The 25,723-nt window shown below is 39.9% G+C and overlaps 1 protein-coding gene across 1 annotated transcript; it reads right to left on the bottom strand.

The window, feature by feature from the left end:
* Positions 1-87: 87 nt before the first annotated feature.
* LOC108056470 (homeotic protein ocelliless) lies at positions 88-12,975 on the bottom strand. The gene is made up of 2 exons (XM_017140277.3): positions 11,774-12,975; positions 88-1,663 (listed from the first exon to the last, which is right to left on the bottom strand). The coding sequence occupies exons 1-2, from the start codon at positions 12,139-12,141 to the stop codon at positions 697-699; spliced, it is 1,335 nt and encodes a 444-aa protein (XP_016995766.2). The 5' UTR covers positions 12,142-12,975; the 3' UTR covers positions 88-696.
* Between the last annotated feature and the right edge of the window lie 12,748 nt (positions 12,976-25,723).

Genomic DNA, 25,723 nt, shown 5'->3' with positions numbered 1-25,723 from the left:
AATGACTAGGAGAACTTCTGTGGGTTTTTTATTTTACAAAAAAATATATATTTCCTAAATGCAAAATTTGATATTTCGCGCATGCGAGATATTTTAAAATATCCAATGGATAGTGTAGAAAAAAAAAACAAAAATTCAGGAGGAACGAAAGTTGGGTATATCATTTATATAGCATTGTGGAATGTGCTTGGCTTATGCAATTTTTTTTGTTTAACTGGAAGTTTTCTGCATAGTTTTCTCATTTAAAACGGAGCTCTCTACGAAACCGAAATGGAAACCACAACTGAATTTTTGTTGATTCGTTACAAGTATGGAGTTAATTTTCGTTTTCTTCCTTTAAATTTAACTTATAGATTGTTCTGGTTTTTGTTTTTGTTTTTGTTTCTTTCTGCTGTTTTGACTACAAATTCTTTGATTTTTGTTTTGTTTTCTTTTGTTTTTTCCTTTGCCTACTACTATTTTTTGTGTGTATTTTTGTTTGTACAAATCGCGACTGCCATTAATGAGTAATACTGGCCAATCCGCCCGATCTTCGCTTCTTTATAATAATAGCTTAGCTTAGGTTAGTACGTGTACGTGTCATAGCCTAAATGTTTCCTTAAAAACTCTATGCCAGTGTCTTATATAAAATCTAAACTCTTTAATCTTTGTCTGCTGCTCGGGGATTCGGATTCGGTTGCGGATTCACTGGTACTTTCATGTCTCCAGCGAGGTGACCACCAGATTGTGGAAAACGCTGGCCGATTCGCTCATCATGGCCGCCTGTCCGCAGGAATCGCTGCTGGCGCCGCTCGGCGGCGTCGGCGTTCCCAGCCTCAACGCGTCCATGATCACCTCGAAATCCTTTTGGTTTTGGTTCATATCGAAGTCGACCAGCTCCAGATGATGGTGCAAATGATGATGGTGGTTCAGATGATGATGGTCGTTCAGCTTCATCCGTTTGCCTCCGGAAACTTCGACGCCAGCGCCTGCAGCTCCACCTCCACCGATGCCAGTGATTCCACTGATTCCGCCCACATTCACATTCACATTCATTCCCATTCCCAGGCCAACCACATCCAGGGGACACTCCTCGATGGCCGAGATCAGGCGCTGCGGCGGTATATAAAACTGGGACAGAGCCTCGCGCACCAGCCGATCGCTCTCGTCCTCGCTGCTGCTGTTGCTCCTCAATCGCTTCCTGCTGGCCGACAGGGCGGCCTTCTCCAGCTGCTCGGCTCCCTGGGTGATCTCCGGATCGATCAGCAGCATGGGCGCGTTGATGGCGCTCAGCTCCCTGTCGAGTATCTCCAGATCGTTGACCAAATTGCTGCTGGACAGGTGCCGTTTGCGGTTGTTCACCCGCTCCGATGCCGAACCGGAAACGGAAAGGGGCGCCGAATTGGCCGCCTCGGGGGCGGAGGCCCCTCCGGCGGGCGTCACCATCTGCTGCTGCTGCTGCTGCTGCCGCTCGGGCGGCTGGTTCTCCAGGGAGCACAGGCCACCGCCGCGACCTCCGCCGCCGTTCGAGGAGCTAAAGGCATCGCCGTAGGCTGAGGATGAGGACGAGGACGACTTGTTGCTGCTGCTAGTTGTTGTATTGCTGGCCGGCTTGGCATCGTCCATGTTCGGCTGGAAGAGATTCTCACGCGCCAGTTCGGTGGTTGTGCCGCTGTCGCTGGTTCTGCAAAAAGAGAGAGAAAGTGGAAGGGAAAGTTAGTCAACGGTCGGTCGGTAAAGAGCGATAATTGAAGGGAGTGCGAGTTGAATGTGATTCAATTGGAAAAAACCATGTCGATTAAGCCGATAGTTCGATGACAAATAAACCGATAAAATACAATATTTGTCCTAATAATACATATACAGCTACTTGTATTGCTATACAATCGATTTGTTCGATATTTATCGATATTATAAACAAGCAGGCTGTATAACCAACACTTCATAAGCCTAAATCCCTTCCTGCATTTACCTCCCTACTTCTAATACACATATTTGTCCTAATAATACCTATACAGCTACTTGTATTTCTATACAATCGATAATTTCGATATTTATCGCCCCTGTCTAAATAGATCCAGTCCTTATAGAGAGTAACCAACACATCATAAGCCTAAATCCCTTCCTGGATTTAGGATTTACCTCACCTATCCCACGACACCGAGAGAGCTGTGTCAAATCAGTTAACGGTGTAATCTCGCCATAAACATTTCAACGCCCATCGATAATATAGCCACCCCCATCCCCCCAAAACTTGGCCCAGCCCTGACATCAGAATGCTTGTTTCCAAGGGGTTTTCCAGGGGGCGGCGGGTGGATGGGTGGATGGATGGGTTGGTTTTGCGGGAGGATTTGAGCACAGCACAGGAAATCGGGCAGTCGGGGGGTACGCTTTTAATTAACTGGGCCAACAACTGTGGCACCGGGGCCTTTTGGCTTTTCTTGGTGACCAGCAGCGAAGTAAATTTCAGTTAATTTCTCTTTCAATAAAAGCACTGTGTTTGGGGCACTCACTTCTCCTCTTCTTCTTCTTGTTGCTTCTCCACCCAATATGGAAACCATTTGAAAAGCAAAAAAACGAAGAAACACAGTCACAACGGCAGAGGGAAAAAACACAAAATAATAATGTTAAAATAAGGTAGAAGAAAATGCCACGGTACACAGGTAGAAAAACAAGTTAATGGGTTTTCCATTTCGACTATTATATTGGAAGTTTTTTTTATCGGGTATTTTATTTTATATATTTAACTCTATAAGAAATCCAAGAAAATCCCAAATCAAGTACTGGGTGTTTAATCAAACCCCCGATTAACAACCTAATTTGTGGAAATTCATCGTGCACAGGTGGTATACATGTACCTATAGAAAAGGGGGTGGTGGGTGGTGGTTTGGCAGGCACAACGCATTAAAATGCGCAGCTGAGCATGTCAATGTTGACTATTAAAGCGACGCAACAAAAGCAATATAACTGACAACAAGAATGGCAAAAGCGGCAATACCAAGGGACCCGAAAAAAATAAAATAAAATACAAGATTGTTTCGAGGGGCTTTCAAGGGGGAAGGGGAGGGGGAAAAAAAAGCGAAAGTATGGAGGAATCTGTACAAAAACAAAACGAAACGAAACCCAAGCGAAGAAGCAACAAAAAATCGCTCAACTTATAGAAACCAAAAAACCAGAAAGCGTACAACAAAGGGGGCCAGCAGAGGTTGGGAAGAAGAGGAGGAGGAAGGTGGTTTGGGGCAAAAAGTGTGTTAGTTTCGTTGTTGTTGCTGTTGTAGTTGTTGCTTTTAATGCACGCGCAACCGTTAACTTGAAATGATGGACGGCCAAAACAAAATGGGAGCAGCAAAAGCAGCCAAGAGAGTAGCAGTCGTAGTTGTTGGCTGGCCAAATGAGGTGCCAAAAGGCAACGGAGAAGATGGCCAGGCCAAAACACAGAGAGGGGAGGGGGAGGGGGAGGAGGAGGAGCGGTGGATTGCGATTGCACAAGTGGCCCACAAAGCGGAGACAAAACAGAGTTAGAGGGCCAAGAAGCGGGCTAATAAGGTATAAATCAGGTGAGCTTAACTGGAAAGATCACAAAAAAAATAAAGAAAAAATCCTGTAAAAAATAAGGCCACACTTGGAATATTAGCTCTTTTTAGTACATTTTTAGTACTCTATCCAGCGTATATTTCCCAATCGTCAATAGTTTTTTAAACGACCTTATGGATAAATCACAATAAAAACTGTAAAAAATAAGGTCACACTTGGTAAATGAGGTATTTTTAGTACATTTTCAGTACTATTTCGTACATTTCCCAATCGCCAATAGTTTTAACAAAACAACCTTATAGCGGCCCCTTTTGTCACAGTTTCACCGTCACAGTCACCAATATATCTGCGTTTTCCCCGTTGGCAACCCAAGTAAAAGGTGCTTTTTTCACCACGTCAGAGTTTCGGTTTTATTGCTAAATCAGATAACACACTGTAAAAAGGCAGTTTTAATGGCTATTACTAGAGGCAAGCTATTTTCCGGTTATTTCGGTTTAGAAATGCATCTTTTACATCATCTTCGCAAGATGCAATCCCTAAATGATACAGATTTCGGTGGCTTATGAAATACAAACAATGAATCAAAGCTAAAACCCCTAAGGAATATATGAGTGAATATCTTAAATATAGCCTTTATATATATATGGGCATCCTGCATTAATCAGAGAGACGTGAGGTCGCAGCTTAAAGCTATTAATAAACCTGATTAATCATAAACCGAAATAAGAATATATGGCTGCTGGATCATCTTGTGACGTCATATTCTCCGAACAATAAGAAGAAATCATCAAGAAATAAATATAACTGGGAGTTTGTCACTTGTAGTTTTTTTTTCTTTGTCCTTCGTCTTTGCTGTCTTATCTGCCTTTTCGTTTTGCGCACGTTTTTCATGTTGTTTTCTTTTTTTTTGCCGTTTTTGCGTTAACCACCCCCCAAGAGAACCCCTCGAGCACCCCACCCCGCACCCCATTCATTCTACATTAAATATGTGCGGCGACTTCCTCGCTGAATTCAAGCAGAAATTGGGGCACACTTATTACGCGTTAATCTCTCGCCTCTTTTCTGCCCACCCACCGCCTTCCCCCCGGAAAAGTAAACTTGGTCAACCTTTGGTTTTGTTTGCTCACCTCACCCCAACCCCTTTTTCGGGGGGTTTCCAGTTCAAGGCTCTTTAACCAATGTTTTTATTTGTGGTATTTCAGTCCCCGTCCCCGTAAGGCCTATATTTTGTGTGACCCGACTTAAGATGGTATCATATTATATACAGATATGCAGTTCCAATAATTAAAACTTTAAGTTCGATTTTTCCCATTTAAATTTTTAGTTTGCATTCAAAGTTCCAACCCAAAAGTCTTGGTATTTATCTAATTCCTCCTACGATTTGCACAAGGCTGACCTGTATTTCATTTTTGATTAATCGAATTGAAATTCGGTCTCAAAGGGGAGGAAAAGCGTGGGGAAAAAAAGGATTTTCCCTGCTGCACTTGACAGGGGGTGGGGAAGAAAAGCGACAAGAAGGGAAAGCGAGGAAAAGCGATGAAAAAGAGCGAAAGCGGCAAAGAAAGACGAAAACGTTGTCAAACGACAAGTGCACACAAAAGCAAAGGAGAAATAAAAAAAAAATGGGAAAAAAGGGGAGCAACAGAAGGGGGGAGGGTGGAAAAGTCGGGGGTGGAAAGTGGATGGAAAAGGGGCGCCAAGTCGCGAATGTAGGACGCTGTTGGGGGTCATTGAGCGCGCTTTTGACTTGGTCCGTGTATGCGGAAGCAGAGGGGCGGAGGGAAAGGGAGGGAAAGAGGCGACCCGCCCCTGAAGAGGGGGCGTGGCATACGCCACATGGGGGCGATGGCAGTTTCGTGTCAAAGACAACTTCATTTCGCAGTCTCCTTTTCAAACATACCAACAAAAAAAAAAAACGTACGAAGCCCCCACTTGCAAATTTAAATAAACATGTGGTTTTTAAAATCAAGGAAAAACCACAAAACTACAAATCACATTAATAAATGCTCTATAATTACAAATTATATAAAATTACAAAGAAATACTATAAAATACACAGAAGACGGGCGAAAAAACGGAACAGCTCTCAGTTAACTTGAGTTCGGTTCGGTTCGTTACGCTTCGTTTACGTTTGTAAATTTAATTACGGCAGAGAAAAAAAAAGAAAGACAAAAAAAAAGACTGGAGACCTTGGCACCTGAATTGAATATATCCCCAGCAACACCTCAACTTTATCACCATCCATCCGCACACGTCGTGTATCTCTATCTCTATCTGCTTATCAGCTCGAGCTTTTCTCTGATAACTCGATTGGCGCAAAAGTACAGAACATACGCGAATTCGCGAGGGGCTGAAACGGGGGGAAAAGCGCGCGCGTGTCGCAAGGTTGGTGGGCGGGAACTGAAAAACAATTAAAAATAATATAAGCGGGTAAACAATAACAGCGGCGTAAAGGTGGGGAAACTAGTTGCTATTCACCCAATCTTTATCCCAGCTCAGCTCTCTTTTTCTTTCTCTTTCTCAACATTGTATAATCGAATTGTTCTAAATATTTCACAAAAAAAAAAAATACTATCTAATGCTTCATATAATATTTGATCTTAGGGATCTGATATTATGTTTACGATGCTTTACAAAAATATTTCACAAAAAAAAAAAAAAAAAAAAAAAAATAAATAAATAAATAAATAAAATACTATCTAATGCTTCATATAATATTTGATCTTAGGGATCAGATATTATGTTTACTATGCTTTACAAAAGGGAATGTTGAATCTTTGGTGGTGCAATTCGCGTTACCGAATAGATGATGAGATGGAAAAATATCTATAAAAAAAAAAGAAGGCAGCACACGAATCCGAATCGGAATCACAACAATAAAAACACGAAAACCCCAGGGGGAAAAAGAGACATGATAGCAGGCAGAGGAGGCAGCCCCCCAAACAGAAAGAAGCAAAAACAGAAAACTATAAAAACGTCGTCGCAGTCGCGAAATTATTACGACGACGCCACAAAATGGGGCGGCCTGAGTGGGTTACACAAAATGCTATGCACTACTATGCGATGATGTCTGCCGCTCTGCGGGTGTATTAGTGATATAGTGAGTGGAAGAGTGGACGGGTGGAATAGTGGAGCCGTGGAAGAGGAAGCAGCATGGGAGAGGAATACCGAACCCGAACCCAAGGCCCAAGAGAAGGGGGTCTCGAGAGAGAGAGAAAGAGAGAGACCCGAAAAGGGGGTCTTCTCAAAGATTGGAGAGGAGATTCGGTAAGCGATTGAATAAGAGCGTTTCTTCGCTGATTCGGCTAGGTTAATAGGTAGCTTGATTTTGGACAAGCATCATGTTAATCGGTTCAATATTATACTAACTTTTAAGGGATATTTTTGATTCAGTTTGGTGTACTTAAAATTTATTTAAAATATTATAGCTTTCAATATTTGTTCCTATTGTTGCTGGTATATTGCTCCCATGGTATTGTTGTTATTCTTTTTCCTGTTGCTGTGTGCTGCTGCTGTGGTTTTTCAGCTGTAGTTGTTGCCGCCTGTCGTTAATGCTCTTGTAGTTTCTCTGGTTATTGTTGTAGGCTATTATTGTTGTAGTGAGCGGCAGAGCCGACAACTGTTGGCTTGCCGTAATGTCGAGAGTGTTTAAAATGCATAAAAAGAAGGCAGCAGCAGCAGCAGCAATTTGTATGGATTTCATTTCAGCGAGCGGATGCATAAGCAATGAGCAGCGTGGATATTGTGTAGATAAACTTCCCAAACTACCATCGTCGTCCGCAGCGACAACAACAGAAACAACCTAAAATTCAACTTATTCAGATTCAGTTTGCCATAAGCCAAGTATGGCAAATTTAAATTTTCGTCATTTCAAATGGTTGTATTTGTTTTGACAGGTTCAGCTCTCTTATTATGATGATTGCTTATATAGAGTATTGTCCTATTTTGCTAATATCTAAAAGATACATTATATTTCTAGTTTTAAGATCTGTTTCTTCGATAATAAGATGCCAGGGCGCTATGCAAATCAATCGATCAATTTGATTGCCACACTGCAAACCGATAAGCGCAGGCAAAAGCATGGCCAACAATCAGCGATAACTTATCGCTCATCGCTATCTCCGGCATATCCCCATACTCCACTACATCCACTCTTCGCCGTCATCGCCGTAATATCCTACCCATGTATAATACCACTTATAAGCCCCTATGCTTATTTCAATTTCACCGTTTAACATATTTTTGCTCGTAATTAAATTATCGATTGCAACTACAGGAAAGCTACGGCAGAGTAATAATAAGCACCATGAGCATAAAATACGCCATACACACTGTATTCCACATATTCTCCATGTGCGTACGTGTTGTGTGTGTGCGGTGTGTGTGTGTTTTGTGTAAAAGGGGGCGAGAAGAGAAAACATGTCAAACAAAGCACAAAGCAAAAGCAAGAGCATGAGCAAAAAAAAATAAGGCAAAAGCAAAAAACGGAAACGCGAGGCACACACTGCTGGCCAAAAGGAAAATCGGCGATGAATTAACTTTGCAAAGCGTGTAACGGTATGTTGAATTGTTTGTTGTTTGTCTGTTTGTTTTCTCCTTTGGCTCTCCTCCGATGAAAGAAAGCAAACGAGCGGGCCGAAAGAAGAAGAAATAAAGAAAGCAACCTCGCTGATGATAGAGAGATAAATAGATTATATATGGCCGAGAACAGGTGGGCTTAAAAAAAACACAGAAACAGAAACAGGGGGCGTGGCGCCAGTTAACGTTTATAAGGAAGTGCTCGTGTGGGGAGGCCAAAAAGAAATCCCCTTTTAATGAAAACCAATCCTAAGATTTGGTAAAGGAAACATATATGGGTGCATAATTTAAATTTATTTCTGATTTTAGTATTTTAATATCATATTATTTCTTTGAACTAAAAACCTACTTTCAATTGATACATAAATAAAAAAAAAGTAAGCAAATGTCTCTGGTTTTTTTTTTAATTTCATGAATTCATGATATAAAAACCATATAGTTGTCACAAAATGCACAACATATGTTTCTTTAAACTAAAAAAAATTGCATACATATACATATATATTAAAAAAAAATCAAGTAAAAAAACAACAAAAAATAGGGTAAAAGACGTAGCGAATGTGTGGAAAAGGCAAGACGAAAATAATGACACACAGATACAAACAGACGTTTATGTGTTGGCAAAGTCTGAAGGTTTAGTGCACTGGATGTTGTTGTTGCTGGCATGTGCCCACAAAAAACAACAACAATTGCTTTGGCTATCATCGCCTCTTTGTTGTTGTTGTTGTTGCTGCTGTGGCTGCTTTTTTATATTTTTTGTTGCAAGTGGAACGTGATTATTTCAACGAGCGCAACGTTTTCTTGTTATTGTTGTTGTTGTTGTTTTTAGCGCACACCAACAGCAGATACAAAAATTAAAAAAATATAAAAAAAATTTCAGAGACAGACCAGCAAATGTCTGTTTGTATATATGTAAAAATTCCTATTCGCTGGCTTTGATTTCTTTCTGTATTTCTTTTATTTTTTTGCTCTTTTTTTGTTGTTTTTTTTCTTGTTTTGGCCGCGATGCGTGTGTGCAGCATTTGTGTTCCTGTATTTTATTATATTTTTTTCCCCGTTTTTTTGATTGATTAAGTGGAATGTTTGCTGTTATCTTTGGGGCTTCAATTGGTTATTGGTTGAATATTTAACATATCAATTGGGTTTCGTTTTTTTTATTTTGATTTTCTGTGATTTACCCAAACTGTAGATACATAATATTTGCTTGATTATGGCAGTATGTTCTTGGTAAATATGGGTTTTTGACTTTAAATCGGCTTTTTATTCACAATTATCTTTTACTTATTTGAAAGTATCTTTTGATTTTTGGATATTTGGATTTTCGAATTAACTGGGCCCTTTTCCTAATTGCTGGCCAAAACAAAAGAAATAATGTTGGAAAAATCCCAACTTTTTCCATTGTTTCCGTTGGGCTTCTCCTCTGTTTTTTTTTTAGTTTCGTTTTCGTGTCGCGTTTTTATGTCTCTGAGTATCTGCGTTTAGCTATGCTTCGCTTTTGCTTTGCTTTGGCTTTGCTTTTGCTTTGCTTTTTTGCTGCTATTTGCTTTTTGCTTTTCGCTTTGGGTTTTCTTTGGTTTTTGGCCTGAGCTTGGCCTGAATGTTGTGTTGGCTATGAAATATGCCGCTTTCCTTGTGTTCGTATCCGTATCTGCATCTGTATGTACGTCGTACTGCGTCTGTATATCCACAAGTATATTCGTATCTGTCGGATTGTTGCTGCAACATTGCAGTATCATCGGCATTGAGCCAGCCCACTGGCCATTGGAAAGGGGCAGACGGATAGATAGTCCTTATGGAAGCCATAGAAAATGCTGTTTGGTATTTGTTTTTGGGCCTGAATAATTGCATCATCGTTGGCACCACAAAGCTGACACTTTGTGCTAGTTAAAAAAGTTCAAAAAGCACACAGATTCAGATACAAAGTCTAAGCTAGTGAAATAGTAATGATTAACAAACAAAATGTGGCAATTGTGCAAAGGATAGAATAAATTAAGGGTTCAAAAACCCTTACGATCCGTCAACAATCCGTTGGTTTCGGTTTCGGTTGCATCACACACATAGTGCATATATATACCATATATATCTCGACACCTTGCATTATCGCGCTTGCTTACTTTTCAGTTTTCTGTTTTCCGTTTTCAGCTTTCAGTTTTAACTACCGCAAATGCCACGCAACTGGGAAAAGAGCAAAGTCGCCCACTCTCAACTCTTAACCTTTAAAACCCAGGCAACCGCACATCATCTATATATATATATGTTTGTATATATGTGTGTACAATACGCACCACGCACTTTAAAAGGGCAAAAACAAATCAAGCATCCGCCGCGTGGGCGTCGCCCCCAAGTTCACAGTTCACATGACATACACATCATCATTGTTCAGTTCAGTTCAGTTTGGTTCAGCTCATCATCATGATGATGATGATGATGATGAGTGTAACCTGCACTGGAGGTTGAAATAATATTGCGAGATACACTCCACCCACTCGTTTAATGAGTTAATTTATTTGGCAAAATTTACATACTGTATCAGGTATCAAAGGGTTTTCGCTTTCGGTCAAATGTGTTTGGGGGTTAAGAAGGCGGCTTTTGGCTTTGGTTTGTGCAGGTATTATTATTTAGGCAATGGGAATCTGAATCCCAATCCGAAAGAGTAACAAATGCCACAAAATTGTGTCTCTTAATTGGGTTGACTTGAAGGCATAATTGCTGAATTGCAAATCTATTTTACTTGGGCTCAACTACTCAACAATGCTTGGCCATTTTCTATTCTTTCACAAATAGTTTCTTCACAATATTTGTGGCAAATGTAAATGCAAAATGCTTTTGAATAGTTTATGCGTTCAGAAGGCATCATCTGCTACATTCAAAGTGTTCATTTAATCGTTATTTATGCCCAAATACGTTAAAACCTTCGGTTTAACGGAGGAAAAAGATTTACATTCGAAATACCGGACACGCTTACTTACGAGTGGGGTTTTTTCGTACCAGATCTCATATTGAGTGGCTGTATTTAAAAATAGAAACAGGTAGCCGCTGAGTAAGACGGTTAAAATGCAATGCCCCCACTTGGAATAGTATTTATTGGATAAACGGAACTACTATACTGAGTTTCGTACTTCGTATATCACAGGTTGTATTTATTGGATTTCTGGTAATACCATTGATTTCTTCACAAACTACCTCATAACTGGCTAATTTATCGCTCCCTCTCTGCCACCATGTAAGATCACTGGTTATAAACACTATTTTTCTCTGTAACACCATTCATTTCCCGACTGACGACGACGGGGGGTTAGGTAAAAATTTTTATATAAAGACCATGTTAAGCAACGCGTTAGCTAGACTAATCTCAGTAGCTCTTTAATTAAGGTCACTGGTAGTAGCAATTAGATCTAATCTAATACCAACTAAATAACTAGTCAGAAATAATATAAAAATACTAAACGGTAGGTGGTAACCCTAGTATATACTAGAAAATACCAACAAATCTGGCTTTTAGATTTTTCATGGGTAGAAATGAAATAAATGGTTACAAAGTGAGGGATCCCTGGGATCTAATATAATACCAAGAACTAGTCAGAAATAATATAAAAATACTAAACGGTAGGTGGTAACCCTAGTATGTACTAGAAAATTCCATTTAAAGTTTATGATAGGATAATCATTTAGCAATTCTCACCTGGGCAGATTCTGGAGGTAACGCATCTGTTTCTCGCGTCGCAGCTCGTCGGTCAGTCGGCAGTAGGTGTTGTTGATGCAGACGCTCCTCCGGAGATTCGCCTCCGAGTCCTTGATCCTCTCCAGCTTGTGGGCGCAGAGCTGGAGGATTCGCTTGCGCTCCTCGCGCTGCCGCAGCTTCGGGGAGATCATGGGCACTCGGGATCGATGGTGATGGTAGCCGATGGGCGGGGAGCAGCGGGGTGGACCAAACATGTCTGAATCTTCGTCGCTGCTGCTGTTGTTGTTGTTGTTGTGATTATGGTTGTTGTTGTTGTTGCCGCTGCCGGCGTCGTTTGCAGATGCGTGTGTGTTTGTGGGCAAGGTCATTGTGCGTTTTTCAAAGAGCAAAAGCAAGCGTGTATTTTATGTGCTTTTGTTTTTGTCCGTTTGTTTGTTTGTCTTTGATTTAGCTGCAGCCTTCCTGGAGAGAAGAAAACAACTCTGCTGTCTGCTGAATTTGATTTTCAATTTGATTTTGATTTCTTTTTTTTGATTGAATATTGTTTTTTTTTTTTTCAATAAATCATTTGAAACAAGGAAGTCCGCACACTCGCACACACACACACGCTCTCTTTCTCAGAGCTCTTTTTTTGCTCTCTTGCACTTGCTGCTGCTGCTGCTTCTTCTTCTTCTGTCTGCCTTTGCTTTTGCTGTCTTTACTTTTTGCCTGAGATTTCACTTGGCTGTTTACCGTTAGTCGGGGGGCTGCCGCTCTTTTATGTTCTTTGTTGTTGTTGTCGTTGCCAAAATTAAAATTCAAAATAATCCAGGACTTTTGAATTTTCGAGTTTCTCAATAACAAATTGTCACGTTAAAACACAATAAAAAAATTCAACAAAAATTGCCAAGTTTGTTTGTTTGTTTCGGGTCTTTTAGGCACACAATTGACTCAAAATTGCAGAGGGGCGGGGCGGGGGTCTCACATTTAATTGTTTTTATTATTAGTGGTCTTTTTTCTTTTCGGTGGCCGCCTGTTGAGGGTTAAAGGTGAGGGGGTGAGGCGACGGCGGCGGCGAGAGCGTAAGAGAAGTTGGTGCTGTCGCAGTCGCTGTTCAGTTCACCGTTGCTTTCCGATTTCTGTTCAGTTTGGTTTCTGTTTCTGTTTCTGCTCTGTTCAACCGCACACGTCCGCACGGTTCTCGCGTTCGAAACGAAATGAAAAACGCGAAATGAAAAACGCAAACGCTGAATGAAAGACGTTCGTTCGCAGTCGCCGCCGGCGTCGGCAGTGGCAGCGGCAGAGCAGAGCGCACAGATGTTCGCCGTTGAAACGGAAGTGACTTAAGAGAGCGCCTAAGAGCGCGAGAGAGCCACTGGCCTACGTGCGTACTGTGTATATTGTATGTACGCACAGCTGCGGGAAAAATAATAGCAATTTAGTTTTGATTTCAAGGAATATATTTAGATCTATTTAACACATTTTCGGGATTATAAGAAATTGCTTAAAGTACTAAAATGATTGTGAAAATATTTAAACTAAACTTCAAGATTTTCAGTACTATTTCTTTAGCTCCGACTGTTCCAATATATGTACGTATGTTTCGCCAAGATTTTTACTCATTTGTAACGGAAGCAAAACGCTGGTCAGTGGGTGGTGTGTTTGTGTTGTTGTGGGTGGCTGGGTGGTTGGGCGGTGGGCGGTTGGGTGGTGATGGTGAGCATAATCCGCATAGTTGTTGCTGCCTCTTTATTATGTAAAATAAAAAAAGTGACTTTGGCTGGATTTGAAAATGCAAAATACTTCCTAGGGCAATCATCCTCACTTGAGGTAATTACTAATTAAGAGATCCGATCCACACGAATCAAATGGAATAATTCATATCCATGGAAATGCCAAATCAAGCGTGAGGTTAAGTGGGTGTCTTCTCAAAAACGTAGTAATAGATATCATAAATGAGAGGGGAAAACCCTAGATATGTAGGTATTATTGTTATGCCGATGAAGAGTTTTGAGTGAGTATAGATCTTTTTATGTATATTTAAATTCAAGGTAGATCATTTTCCTGCAATCAATTTTTTTACCCAATCTTTCATAGAGGACTCATTCAAGAAATTAGAACTTAACACCCTTTCCCAAAACAAGTTCAATTCAATTTACAGTTTTAGAGTGATCCACAACAACAACAACAACAACAACAAGGGATACAAATCATCATAACAACAACAATAATTGTGAGGTCAGTTTTGGCCACTCATCGGTGTGTGTGATTATGTGTGTACTTATGTTTGTGTGCGAGCACAAAGAGACAATGCAAATTTGCACACAAACAAAGAGAGTGCGAGTGCGAGAGAGAGGGGAGAGTTCATGAGCGTGCGTGGGGGTGGGTGGAAAAGGGGGAGGGGTATGCCATGAGTGGGGGGATCTTTGTTTATCATTTTTGTGTACTATTATTAAGGCGCCGATGACGATGGCGATGACGTCTGCTGTTGTTTTTGCTGTTCACAATGACGAAACAAATGTTTGCCTGTGTTTGTGCAAAATGTTTAGCGTAGATAAAAAAAAAATAAAGTAAAGTTCTTGCTATTGTTTATTCATATATTTGAAATTCCCCGAAACAAAAGCTCTCGCAATGGCGATGATTCACACGATTGCCAGAGGCTGCGGGGAAAAACATCAAGAACTTTATCAGCTAATTGTGTCACAAGTGGACAAATGAGCTCGAAACCTTTTCTTTTGAGCATTTCTCGGGAAAGTGCTATCAATATTCAGAGCTCTCTTTCTTGGTATTACAATTACATAGAATTTATTACTTTTATATCCGAGCAAGAAGTTTTTTAGGCAATTTTTAATCGGAGTTGATTTTATTTTAGATGGAAATTACTTTTTATTTTCTAGGAATATTTTTTGAAACGAAGACTAAATTCATTTAGTTTTTTATCTGGTCGATATTTGATTTGCCCATCTCTATAATTACTTTTATATCTGAGCAAGACGTTTTTAAGACATTATTTAATCGAAATTATTTTTATTTTAGATGGAAATTACTTTTTATTTTCTACGATTTATTTTCGAAACGATGACTAAATTCGTTTAGTTTTTTATCTTGTCGATACTTGACTTGCCCATCTCTATGTTTCATCATATTTATGATAAACCATTTTGATTTCTTTCATTCCTCTTCCCCGCTCATTCGCTGCACTTCCATTTCCATTTCGATTTCCACACGTTTGGCGCTCTTTTGCATTTTCTTCAAGTCGCCCAAGATAAATTCGGAATTACGTAATTAAGCGGCAACAATGACAACAACAACAAGCTAACAATTAAGTATTTATTGCTTTCAATTTGCTGCCCGATAACAGAAGAACCCAAAAAAAAGCAGGGAGACTGGAAAAAACAAGCAGAACAACCCATTCCTGTGGAAAATATGATATTTTCATGAGGTTTCTCCATACAAGCGGAAGGGACTAAACCTCATTTACCCCTTACATTTCTTCCGTCTCTGGTTTCAAAATACACGGGGGTGACACAAAAAGTAAGGGGGAAATGAGGTTTCTATGTGGTTTTCCTAGGGAATTTACATTTTCCCTACACCGTCGCCTGCTGAAAGATACAGGATTTCCAACACTTTCTGCTAAAAGGAACAGGATTTTCAGCACACAAAGAACCACCTTCTCACTTTCCCGGTGGGAAAGTAAATAAAAACCGATGCGGACACACACACACACACGCACACGGCTACCTGCGGCGGGCAGCGCATCAGCGGCGACGTCGGCAGCGAAATCAGCGCCCCGCTTTATTTTGTTTGAACTTCAAGATGTTTTTAGTGTATTGCCTTTAATTCTTTAGCACGCGCTTTTTTTGGCTTTGATTTCATTTCGATTCGCAGGTAAACGTAAATCACACAGCGCGAAAAGCGGGGGAAGTGAAAACGAAATGAAATTGCATTTGAAAAGAGGAAGAGCAGCCCGCTTTAATTTTAATTATCAATAACATATTCAAATGCCCTCTTGCTCTCCCGCTGCCCGCTCCCCGTCCCTCATCCAGCTGGCGCTCTCTCTTTCCGCCACTCTCTTCGACGACGCCACGCGCTCTCTTCGACTCCAGCCGCGTGTGAATGAACGTATAAAAAGTGAGAGCGTCGCCTGCCCGACTCATAAACGAAAATCAATGACTCCCAATGCGCGTACCCCTCGGAGGCCCCCGTTTTTTGGTTTGGGTTTGGGTTGGGGTTGGGGTTTTGGTTTCGGTTTTGGCTTTGGAGTGATAAATGCCGCCTTGGCGTCGTCAGCAGATTTTCAGCCTGCGCATGTTTGTCGGCCCGCAAACACTCACAAACACACACAGGCAGCACATCCCATTATGTTTGTTGATTTGGCTGCATTTAAGCAATAGACTTTTAGTCGTTTCAACTCTATTTCCTCTGGATTTCATCTGTCTAGCAGAAAGCAAAAAAAAATAACCATAAATATGCACTAACATACAGACATTTGCCATTTTTACCCAAGGTGGTTGTTGTTTTTTGCACTTGAACACATGTTTGTGTGAGTATTTATAATTTGGTCAAGCGAGCAACAAGAAAAAAAGGGTAATGAAAGGATCAGAGGCATGCACAGAAAAAAATGCCTATTAATTTCACTTGACTATTTGGGAATTCCAATGAAATAGGCATTAAAATTAAAAATTACGAAGATCAAAATGAACTCAAAGTGACATGACATATCCTTCGGCCTTTTTAGTGTTGCCATCATTTGCATTTCTCTTCGCCTCTGCTTTGTCTCCTACTTTTTTTTTGCCTGCGAGAGAGCGACTCTTTTTGGTCTCTTTGTGTTTTTATGCTTTCAACATTGATACGTGCCACTTTACTTTTCGCATACAGACAAAGCGGGAGGGAGAGAGGAGGAAGGAGGAGGAAAAAGGAAGTACCAGAAGACAGGGGCAGGGGAGGGGGGCTGGCAACGTGTGGGGACAGCTGGGTGAGTTTGTAATTAATTGCGGCCTTGCTTCCCCCTCTACCCTCTCCCTCTCCCAAACTCTCTCGCTGAGAAAGCAGCCGCCAACAGTTTGTTTTCTTTTCTCCCCACTCTCTTCGGGATTTCCGTCTCACCGGGGGGATGGAGAGAGGGGATGGGTGGGGGCTAGTCAAGAGGGTGGGCCATCGGCCTACTCTTTGTCTAGTCGCCAATCCTCTCGCACTCCATTCCATTCATCCTCACAAACTGTACAGTGGGCTCTCCTTAAACCGGAACAGCAGCTCTTTAAAAATGTGAAAATTTAATACTTACAGAGGTTATTCTTTAGTTTTTAGTATTATTTTTGTATAGCACTTCTCAAGCCTGCATTGACATACAAAAACATAAAAAACCTTTACTTTAGTGACCACTGTACTTGCCAGTAGCCCGAAAACGGACAGTGGCAGAGGCGTCGACGTCGGCAGAGCAGAGAAAGCGCGCTAGTTACAGTTACAGTTACGTTACAGAGGGCCAAAGACAATGCTAAGCTCGGTTAACGGTAATTACAGTGTATGGTGGGTACGAAGAAGGGGCGTGGAATGAGGGGAGGACAAGGGAGTAGGCAGGTATTTTCAAGGGGTAATTAAAAAATGTGTATGTTCCTTGAAAAAATACCAAGAGTTTAATTCTACTTTCGTAAAAAATATAAATCTTATTTACTTCTTTCCAAATCCAAAGAAGAATAAAAACTCCCCCTCTACTTCAAATCCTATCTACGCCCTTGGCGAGTCACGCTAATTGAGTGGGATGATCCCCATTCAAAGCGCACTACTCCGGCTAATTCCAATACCACTTTCAATATCCAATTGCTCGCCTTTCAATCGGAAGGGGTATTGAGGAAAGGAAAGACGAAGACAGTAAGGGTAGGTTCCGAAAAATGGAAATACCCCCGATGGGCCATTGGGATATTGAACCCTAAACGTGAAGACCTCGTGTCTTCTTTGACTCATCAACTTCATTTGCGATAATGCGCTTTCGTTGGTATTTGTTGAGTGATACATAAATTATACAAATAATATTGAAACTATGCAACTATTGTACAAATACTGAACTCACTCTTTAGGAATTTCTTTAAAAATTATGATTCATGGTTCGTCTTGATATTTCTAAAAATCTTTAACATTTATAGGGCGTATACTAAAGTCAGAAATAATCTTTGTGTAGGGTGCACCCCTTATCTGCCTTGTTAGTACTTGTTTCCCAAGATATATTCTCCCTAAATTGTCTTTTAAATACCACAACTTGTTTGGAAACGAACAGCAAACCGCAATGTTTTTCTTGTTGGTTGTACATTCGTTTTGCGGTTAGTACACTTTTTTTTGTTCAAGTACCAACCGTATAAGATATAGTGATCCGAACGGCAAAACAATGCATTGCAGCATAATAACCTCAAAAGCCTTCAAATATTTAGCTACCAAAAAGCGGTTAACAACAACAACTGCTGCCCAAGGGCATTCTTCTTCTTCTTTATTTCTTGTTCATGTTGTACGTCATCTCGTATTATTTTTTTTTTCGGTTTTTGTGGCCTGCGATCGGATCGACAAATACGAAATACAATCTAAAAGTCGAAGTCGAACTCGAAGTTTCGTGCGAGTACGAGTGCAGTTTGCGGGAGAGAGAAGGGGAGAGGGAGTTTCGTTTCGCTCTCTCGCTCCCACTCATCGCCCTAATCACCGTATTGTCAAGACGGTTGTGTGAGTTTATTACCGTGTTTATGCTGGTGAATTTCATGAATAATTGAATTCGTTAATTCAACAAATCGTGAAATGAAAAATTATAAAAGCGGGGATAAAAATGGTAAGTGAAAACAAGAAATACATAGTGTTTATGCGGGAACAATTTCATAAAATGGGCAGCGCATAAACATAGTTTTCATATGTATCTGGGTATGTGTGGTGTGCAGCGAATGCAGTTTTGCTTTGTTATTGTTTTTCCTTTGGCACGTTTCGATTTGGATTTTTGATTTGTGTGTGGCATTAGATGTGTGATCTACGTAACGTAAGGCCAAGATAACGTTATGCGGGTTAACTATTATGATTTGGTCATAAATATTTCCTATTTGACCTCCGCTTTTACCATAATTTATGATTTTCTTATAAATATACATAGTCAAATATTATGTATTAACTCAAATGATGTCTGGTTTCCCCTTTTATTTGCTACTTCCATTATTTTCTACGAGCGTCACAAGCTGTGACGTCACAAATGTCTTATCAATTCGCCAACTTTTTATTTTTCTATTTCGATATCAAATTTGTTGTTGAAAATTGTGACTTTTTTATGCTGCTTCCTCTATAGTTTTTTTTCATAGCTATTTCTCGCATTTCAAAGTCGTACAAAAAAAACCAAAGCAAAAACAGGTTTAAGTCGGACAAAAACAAACTCTAAAAAAAAGAGAACAAGCGGCACACATGTAAAATCATAGCAAAATGTATCTCAAAGATTCCGAATTATTGGCAACCGTAAACAAACTTGACACTCAAGTGGAGCACTGAAGACAACAACAAAGAGGCGGACCCGCTAATACATTCCGTACACCAAACCCCTAAAAAAATCTATAATTAGCCCACGAAGCACAATCAGCGCGCAAAACAAAGTCCACACGCTTCTAAAAAAATAATATGGCAAGGAAAAGAAAACGAAACCTTGAACCATATTTGGCAAACAAATATTAGTACAGAAAAAATGGAGAAAATAATGCACAAACACTGAGATTTGCGAATTGGTTCATTGAATAATGAAATATTCACGTTTAGTAAACATTTGTAAATGGGTTGTACAATTATTGGACTTTTTAGCACAAGAGAACTTCTTTTGAAGTCGTTTTCACCATGAATCAGGTGGAATCAAACTTGTTACATAAGATACAAAGATACATATGTATATGTATCTATTTATGTATTTAACAGCCATTTTGTAGATACAATATTTTTTGACAAAAAATTACTCCTAAAAAATATATCTTATAGAATATTTTGTCAAAAAGGGAACTTTTAATATGGATTTATTTTGTGTTGGATTTTTTTAGTTTTTATACTGGGGCTTAATTGTTAATCCCTTGGAAATTCATACATATTTCATGACTTTTCACCAGAACCGGGATATTTGGTTTTCCCAACCATTTTTCAAGTTATAATTACCAACGAGACGCCAATTAGTGTAGTGCCGCTACAATATCTGACCGATCGGCTTATCGCGGGCGTTTTTCCCAAACATTTTCCTGAACAAAATTGGAATTTCCGAAAATCATAAGCAAATGGACGCTGACGCCGACGTCGCTGTCGCTGCTTGCGTCGACGCCGGCAGCGCTGCTCGAAGAAACGAGCGTCGACCTGTATTCGCGCGCGCTTTTTACGTTTGGTTTTTTTTCGCTTCCCCTTCTTCCCCCCTCTTCCACAACTACACATGTGAGTGCCTACAGCGCAGGTCAAAATAATAGCAATTTTTAATTTTAAATTGATTATGAGGTAATTATGAAATACAATCACCTTTTTCGAATTTAATATTTTCCAAGAATAAGTAACAATTGTTTCATTTAAAAGTGATTTTTATTTGTGCCGCAGGTGTAAATATGCCACCTCTATAATAAATATAGTGTGTGTGTGTGGCTGCATTCAAACTGTCAGTCTGCCTGTGTGTGTGTGTAAGTCTGGCTCTGTGGGCACATGCATGCATACATATGTACGTACGTACATATGTTGCCATTTACCCACTCGCTTTGTTGTTGCCTTTTTTGCTTTTGGCCAACAACAGCTGGCGGCCGAAAGCGGCTTTATGGCCATAAAAGCCATAAAAAAGCGTTGAAGATGCCAAGAAGTCACTCAAAGCCAAGCCAAGAAAATTAAACGGCCAAGAGCGAGAGAAAGAGCGCGGAAACAGGGCGCATAATCAGTCGAAGAGAGCGGAAAGAGAGTGGAAGAGACAGTTTTATTTGATTTGCGAAGGGTTCTGCCTGGCTCATGGGCGTAACAGGGGGGTGGGGTTGGGAGAGGGGCAAGTTGGGTGTTTTTTTTTTGTAAAGTAATTACCATTCGAAAGGGGCCTGAACGTCTGAAATCGTCAAAGGATTTTCTCGGCTTATAAACAATGGTCACCGCGAGCTCAGTAAATATGTACATATGTATGTATATCTATTTATTTACTTACATACATACATACATGTAAGTAGTTTAAGTTTCCTAAAAAAATAGATTTAATCTAACATTTAATGCTAATTTTAGCCACCAAGTTTTCCAAATATGTATGTCACTAAGCACCCCTCCCCCACCAGACACTCTTTTTTTAACAACTTCCATGCTTTTGATTATAGTGTAAGCAAAAGATGGGTGGAGCAAGAGGGGGAGGGAGGAGAAAGAGAGCGGGGAATTGGCATGTGGGAGTACGTTTTCGAGTAAAGTGTGGAGTGTCGACGTCGACGTCGGCAGCGACGCCTCTTAACGGACAAGGTTGTAAGCCGCATGTGGCGCCACCCCCCTTTCGCCCGCCGCCCCTCACCGCCCCTCACCACATCACTCTCAATTTTTTCGTATTTTGTTTTATTGGCACTTGCGTGTGCTGCCATTTAGCGCATTTAATTTAATAATTAAGTTGCTGATAAAGACGCGCGCTCTCTTTTGTCTGTCTCCGCGCGTGTGTGTGTGTATCTGTGTATCTGTGTGACAACAAAAATTGAACGGCAATACGTGACATTGAAAATGTATGCTACGTAGCCCAATACAAACGTATATTTATGCACATAAATACGTAAATGCATACACACGGAGCTCCAGTATGTCTGTTGGGGGAATTTTCGTTTTTTTTTTTCGGGGGACTTCCAAAAAAAAAACTAAAATAAATGTAAAGAAGTTCACCGGGCAGACGAAAGTTTCCACTAGCGCCAAAGTTGAACTACAAATGGATTTCAATGCAAGGCACACAAAAGCGCTCAAGTTATTAGTATCTTAAGGTGCTTAGAAAATGAATCCTTTCTTTAATTTCTTTTTTTTTTTTAAGATTTATCAAAGCTGGAACCCCCAGAAGAAACCCATAATATATTCAATAGAAAACCAACTAAAAATAATCTGTTCTAAATTTTAAGAAGAAAGTCAGCAATAATTTATTGCTAAGCCATTTAAAAAACAATTATAAAACATAATCGCACTTCTATTGTCGTATTATTAGTATCTTAAGGTGCTTAGAAAATTAATCTTTTTAATGTTTTGACATTTTTATACCCTTGCAGAGGGTATTATGATTTCAGTCAGAAGTTTGCAACGCAGTGAAGGAGACGTTTCCGACCCCATAAAGTATATATATTCTTGATCAGCATCACAAGACGAGTCGATCTAGCCATGTCCGTCTGTCCGTCTGTCCGTCTGTCCGTCTGTCCGTCTGTCCGTCTGTCCGTCTGTCCGTCCGTCTGTCCGTCTGTCCGTCTGTCCGTCTGTCCGTCTGTCTGTTTCTACGCAAACTAGTCTCTCAGTTTTTGAGCTATCGGGACAAAACTTTCGCAAAAGTCTTCTTTCTATTGCAGGTAGTATATATGTCGGAGCCAACCGGATCGGACAACTATATCTTATAGCTCCCATAGGAACAATCGGAAAAAAAAAACTTTAAAAAATTCTAGCTTCGGTGTTTTTTGAAATATTACCTTCTACTTTTGGGGATGTTATTTTTTAAATATTTCTGAATTTCGAATAAATTTTTTAAAAAATCGGACTACTATATCATATAGCTGCCATAGGAACGATCGGAAAATTAATGGAAAAGTAATAGGAAATAAATTCAAGCTTCTTTGGTTTTTATTGTATTATCTTCTACTCTAGGATATGACTCTTTTTAAATATTTCCGAATTTAAATTTTAATTTGATCAAAATCGGACTACTATATCATATAGCTGCCATAGGAACGATCGGAAAATTAATGAGAAATATTAGAAAATTGAACATTTTTGCGATTTGTTAATTAATAGGAATGATCTGCAAGGGTATATAAGCTTCGGCTGGCCGAAGCTAGCTTCCTTTCTTGTTTTTTCTTTTTTTAAGATCGGAACTTCCAGGAACCAAGGATTGAGCTAGAAACCCATTATAAATTCAATAAAAACCAACTAAAAATCATGTTATATCATGTTTAACATTACATTTTAAGAAGAGAAATTATTCCTAACCCAATTAAAAAAAACAACCTACGATCGACTAGTCACCATAATCGCACTTCTATTGCCCTGCCCGCCGCTGTAGGTAGAATGGGCATGTGTATCTGTATCTCAAGCATTTACAGTGGCGGCAAAGACATTGATGAAATTGTCCGCCTGTCTGGGGGAAGAGCCCTAAAAACACCACAAAGAAACGAACAAAAAAAAACGAAGAAAAAACTACAGACGAGTGAAAAGACCCAAAACTGAAATTGAAACGACGTCTGCCTTCGTTTGGTTTTTAATGTTTTTTGTGTTGCATTCGAATTTCGGAGCGATCCGATCCGATTCGATCCGCAAAAGCAAAAGGCGCTTGATTGATGGTCACGTCACCATCCGAATTCGAATTCTCTCTCTATGGTGATAAAAAATGGTATACTATATTTTACTTTTTCTCATCCTTAACTCGAACATTTTCCAAGTAAAGCGACAGTAATGAAGGCCATGATTGATTTCAATGTGTTTGTGGCTAATTTGTTAGAAGAAAGTTAAGAGGTATTTTCAAGTAATATTATAAAGTGTTACAAAATATACACACAAATTTCCCCGGGCCGCATAGAAAGTGTGGCTGGGCGAAAAAGAAGGTCCCAAATCCATTAGTATCTGCCCCTCGATTGACAAGGGTTCCCAAGTTTCTCTCCACTTTCAGCTATGGAAAATTATCTGAGCGTGATAAGATACAATGTACATACATATGCTTATAGAGAGGGTGTACTAAACCATCATGGTCGCGAGCGGACAATGCCCCAAATAATTTTGCGGCCGAAATAAACACAACCTTGAATAATGCCAACCTTTAAAGCGCATATCAAACAAATATCTAGAGGCTAATGCCCCACAAATATATTTATTGTTCGAGTGAGCGAGTCGAGAGGTGAGTTTTGAGTTCGTTCGTGTTTCGGTTTCGGTTTCTGTTTCTGTTTCTGCTTCTGCTTCAGCTTCTGTCTATCTGACATTGGGTTTAAAGTGCTGAGTCAAAATATTTTGGCCGCCGGTTAATCGCGAGTCCACAGGTGCAACCAGGTATCCAATGACGATGACGCTACCATATTAAAATGGTATTCCGAAATTCTCTGGAAACAAAGTTTCCCTGCCGATTACAAAGCAGGATGATATTGTAAGCGAATTATCTGTAGATCTGCTCCATTTCTAGTTCTAAGGATTATACGAACCAATAACTAAGCTTACCAATTTCCGGTTCTATGTTCTTACACCGATCAATTACACATTTCGAGCTATTTATTTTAATTCTAGAAGCTATTTCTGGTGAAATCGAATATCTAGGGTTTTCCAATTTCCGACCGAAACACTCCAAAAAGTGAGGGGCTTATTAAGGGGTTGGCGAGGGGAGGATGGAGTGAAAACCAGGCGAAAAGCAGGGAGGGCGAGGCAGACAGAGGGCAACAATTATCTTGTCAACCATCTTTTAGTTGGGTGGTTATTTTGCAAAGTAAATACACACGCACTCACACACACACACACACACACAGTCACACGCGCAAACACTGACGCACAAACGCCTGCCCCGCCCACCCCGCCCCCTTACTATTTCACTCTTTTTTACGGTTACACGTGCGCCGTCGCTATTGCTATCTCCTTCTGTCCCACTACGGCTCTCTCAAGTTTGTTCGCTTCGATTTCGGTTTTCGGTGGTGAGAGTTGGTCGATTTACGGATACTCTTCCCTAAAAAAAGTTGGATATCAAATCCGGAAATGATAATTTCAGCTTATCTGAAATTCAAACAGGCGATTTATTTGTATTACCTTTTTTTTAGATTTATTTAAACGTAAATTAAATATATAAATATATCTGTAAGTTTTTAGTAGTTCGTTCCTAAGAATTCGCGTTCTTATTTGGGTTCTGTGCTAAAGAAATCGCGTTCCTATTTCGGTTTTGTGCTTAAGAATTCTCGTTTTTATTTGGAGTTTGTGCTAAAGAATTCGCGTTCTTATTTGGGTTTTGTTCTCAAGAATTCGCGTTCTTATTATCGTAACATTTATTGAAACTAATTTAAATGAGTTGCTCCTGAGTTAAAGTGTTCGTCAAATGAAAGCTGTTTATGAAGTACTCTATTTGGTAGAGTATTCAGTTTGTTGCGTAGTTTTCGCCTTTGTCCACGCTTCTCGTTTTTTTTTTTATTGCGGTTTTGCATTTAGAAATTGATGATGAAGCCGCTTGTGTGTATGTGTTTTTTTTTTTGTTCGTGCGTGTGGGAAACGTTTTTCCTTTTAAATTGAAACTGTAACACGAAATGCCCATGCCCCCGCTCCCCCTTTTCCGCCCTCTTTCTCACTCGCTCGCACCATCCCCCCCCCCTCTCACTCGCTCTTTTAGTGCCGTGAAGAAAACATTTTTATGGTCTTCTGTTTTAGCTTTTGGAGTGTCTTTAAATGCGTTATTTGACTGATTTTTATTTGTTTCGCCCTCTCCACGACTTCTTGCTTTTCAGTAACTTCAACTCCTTCCTCCATTAGGGAAATTCTTGGCATATTTTCGTTTGATGATATCTTCTGACCCATTGTACTGAGCACTGGAGTTTGTATTCCATTCCAAGCCATTAATTGTTGATAATGAGAGGTTTTAAATAGGATTACAAAAAGTGACTCATGAAAAAATAAAAACGGTTCAGGAAATGTATCATAACTTAAATTTAAATTAAATTTTAGAAGTGCAATTCTGGGTCACCATTTGTATTTTTTCGGAATACTTAACCCCTATACACACATTTCTCTCTGTGTATGAGCCTTGTATGATTAGTATTTGCCTCTAATTATGTTTCTCATTTT

Source organism: Drosophila takahashii, chromosome X (genome assembly GCF_030179915.1).
Source record: "Drosophila takahashii strain IR98-3 E-12201 chromosome X, DtakHiC1v2, whole genome shotgun sequence".
NCBI classification, from domain to species: domain Eukaryota; kingdom Metazoa; phylum Arthropoda; class Insecta; order Diptera; family Drosophilidae; genus Drosophila; species Drosophila takahashii.
This window is presented reverse-complemented; position numbering and strand designations above follow the sequence as displayed.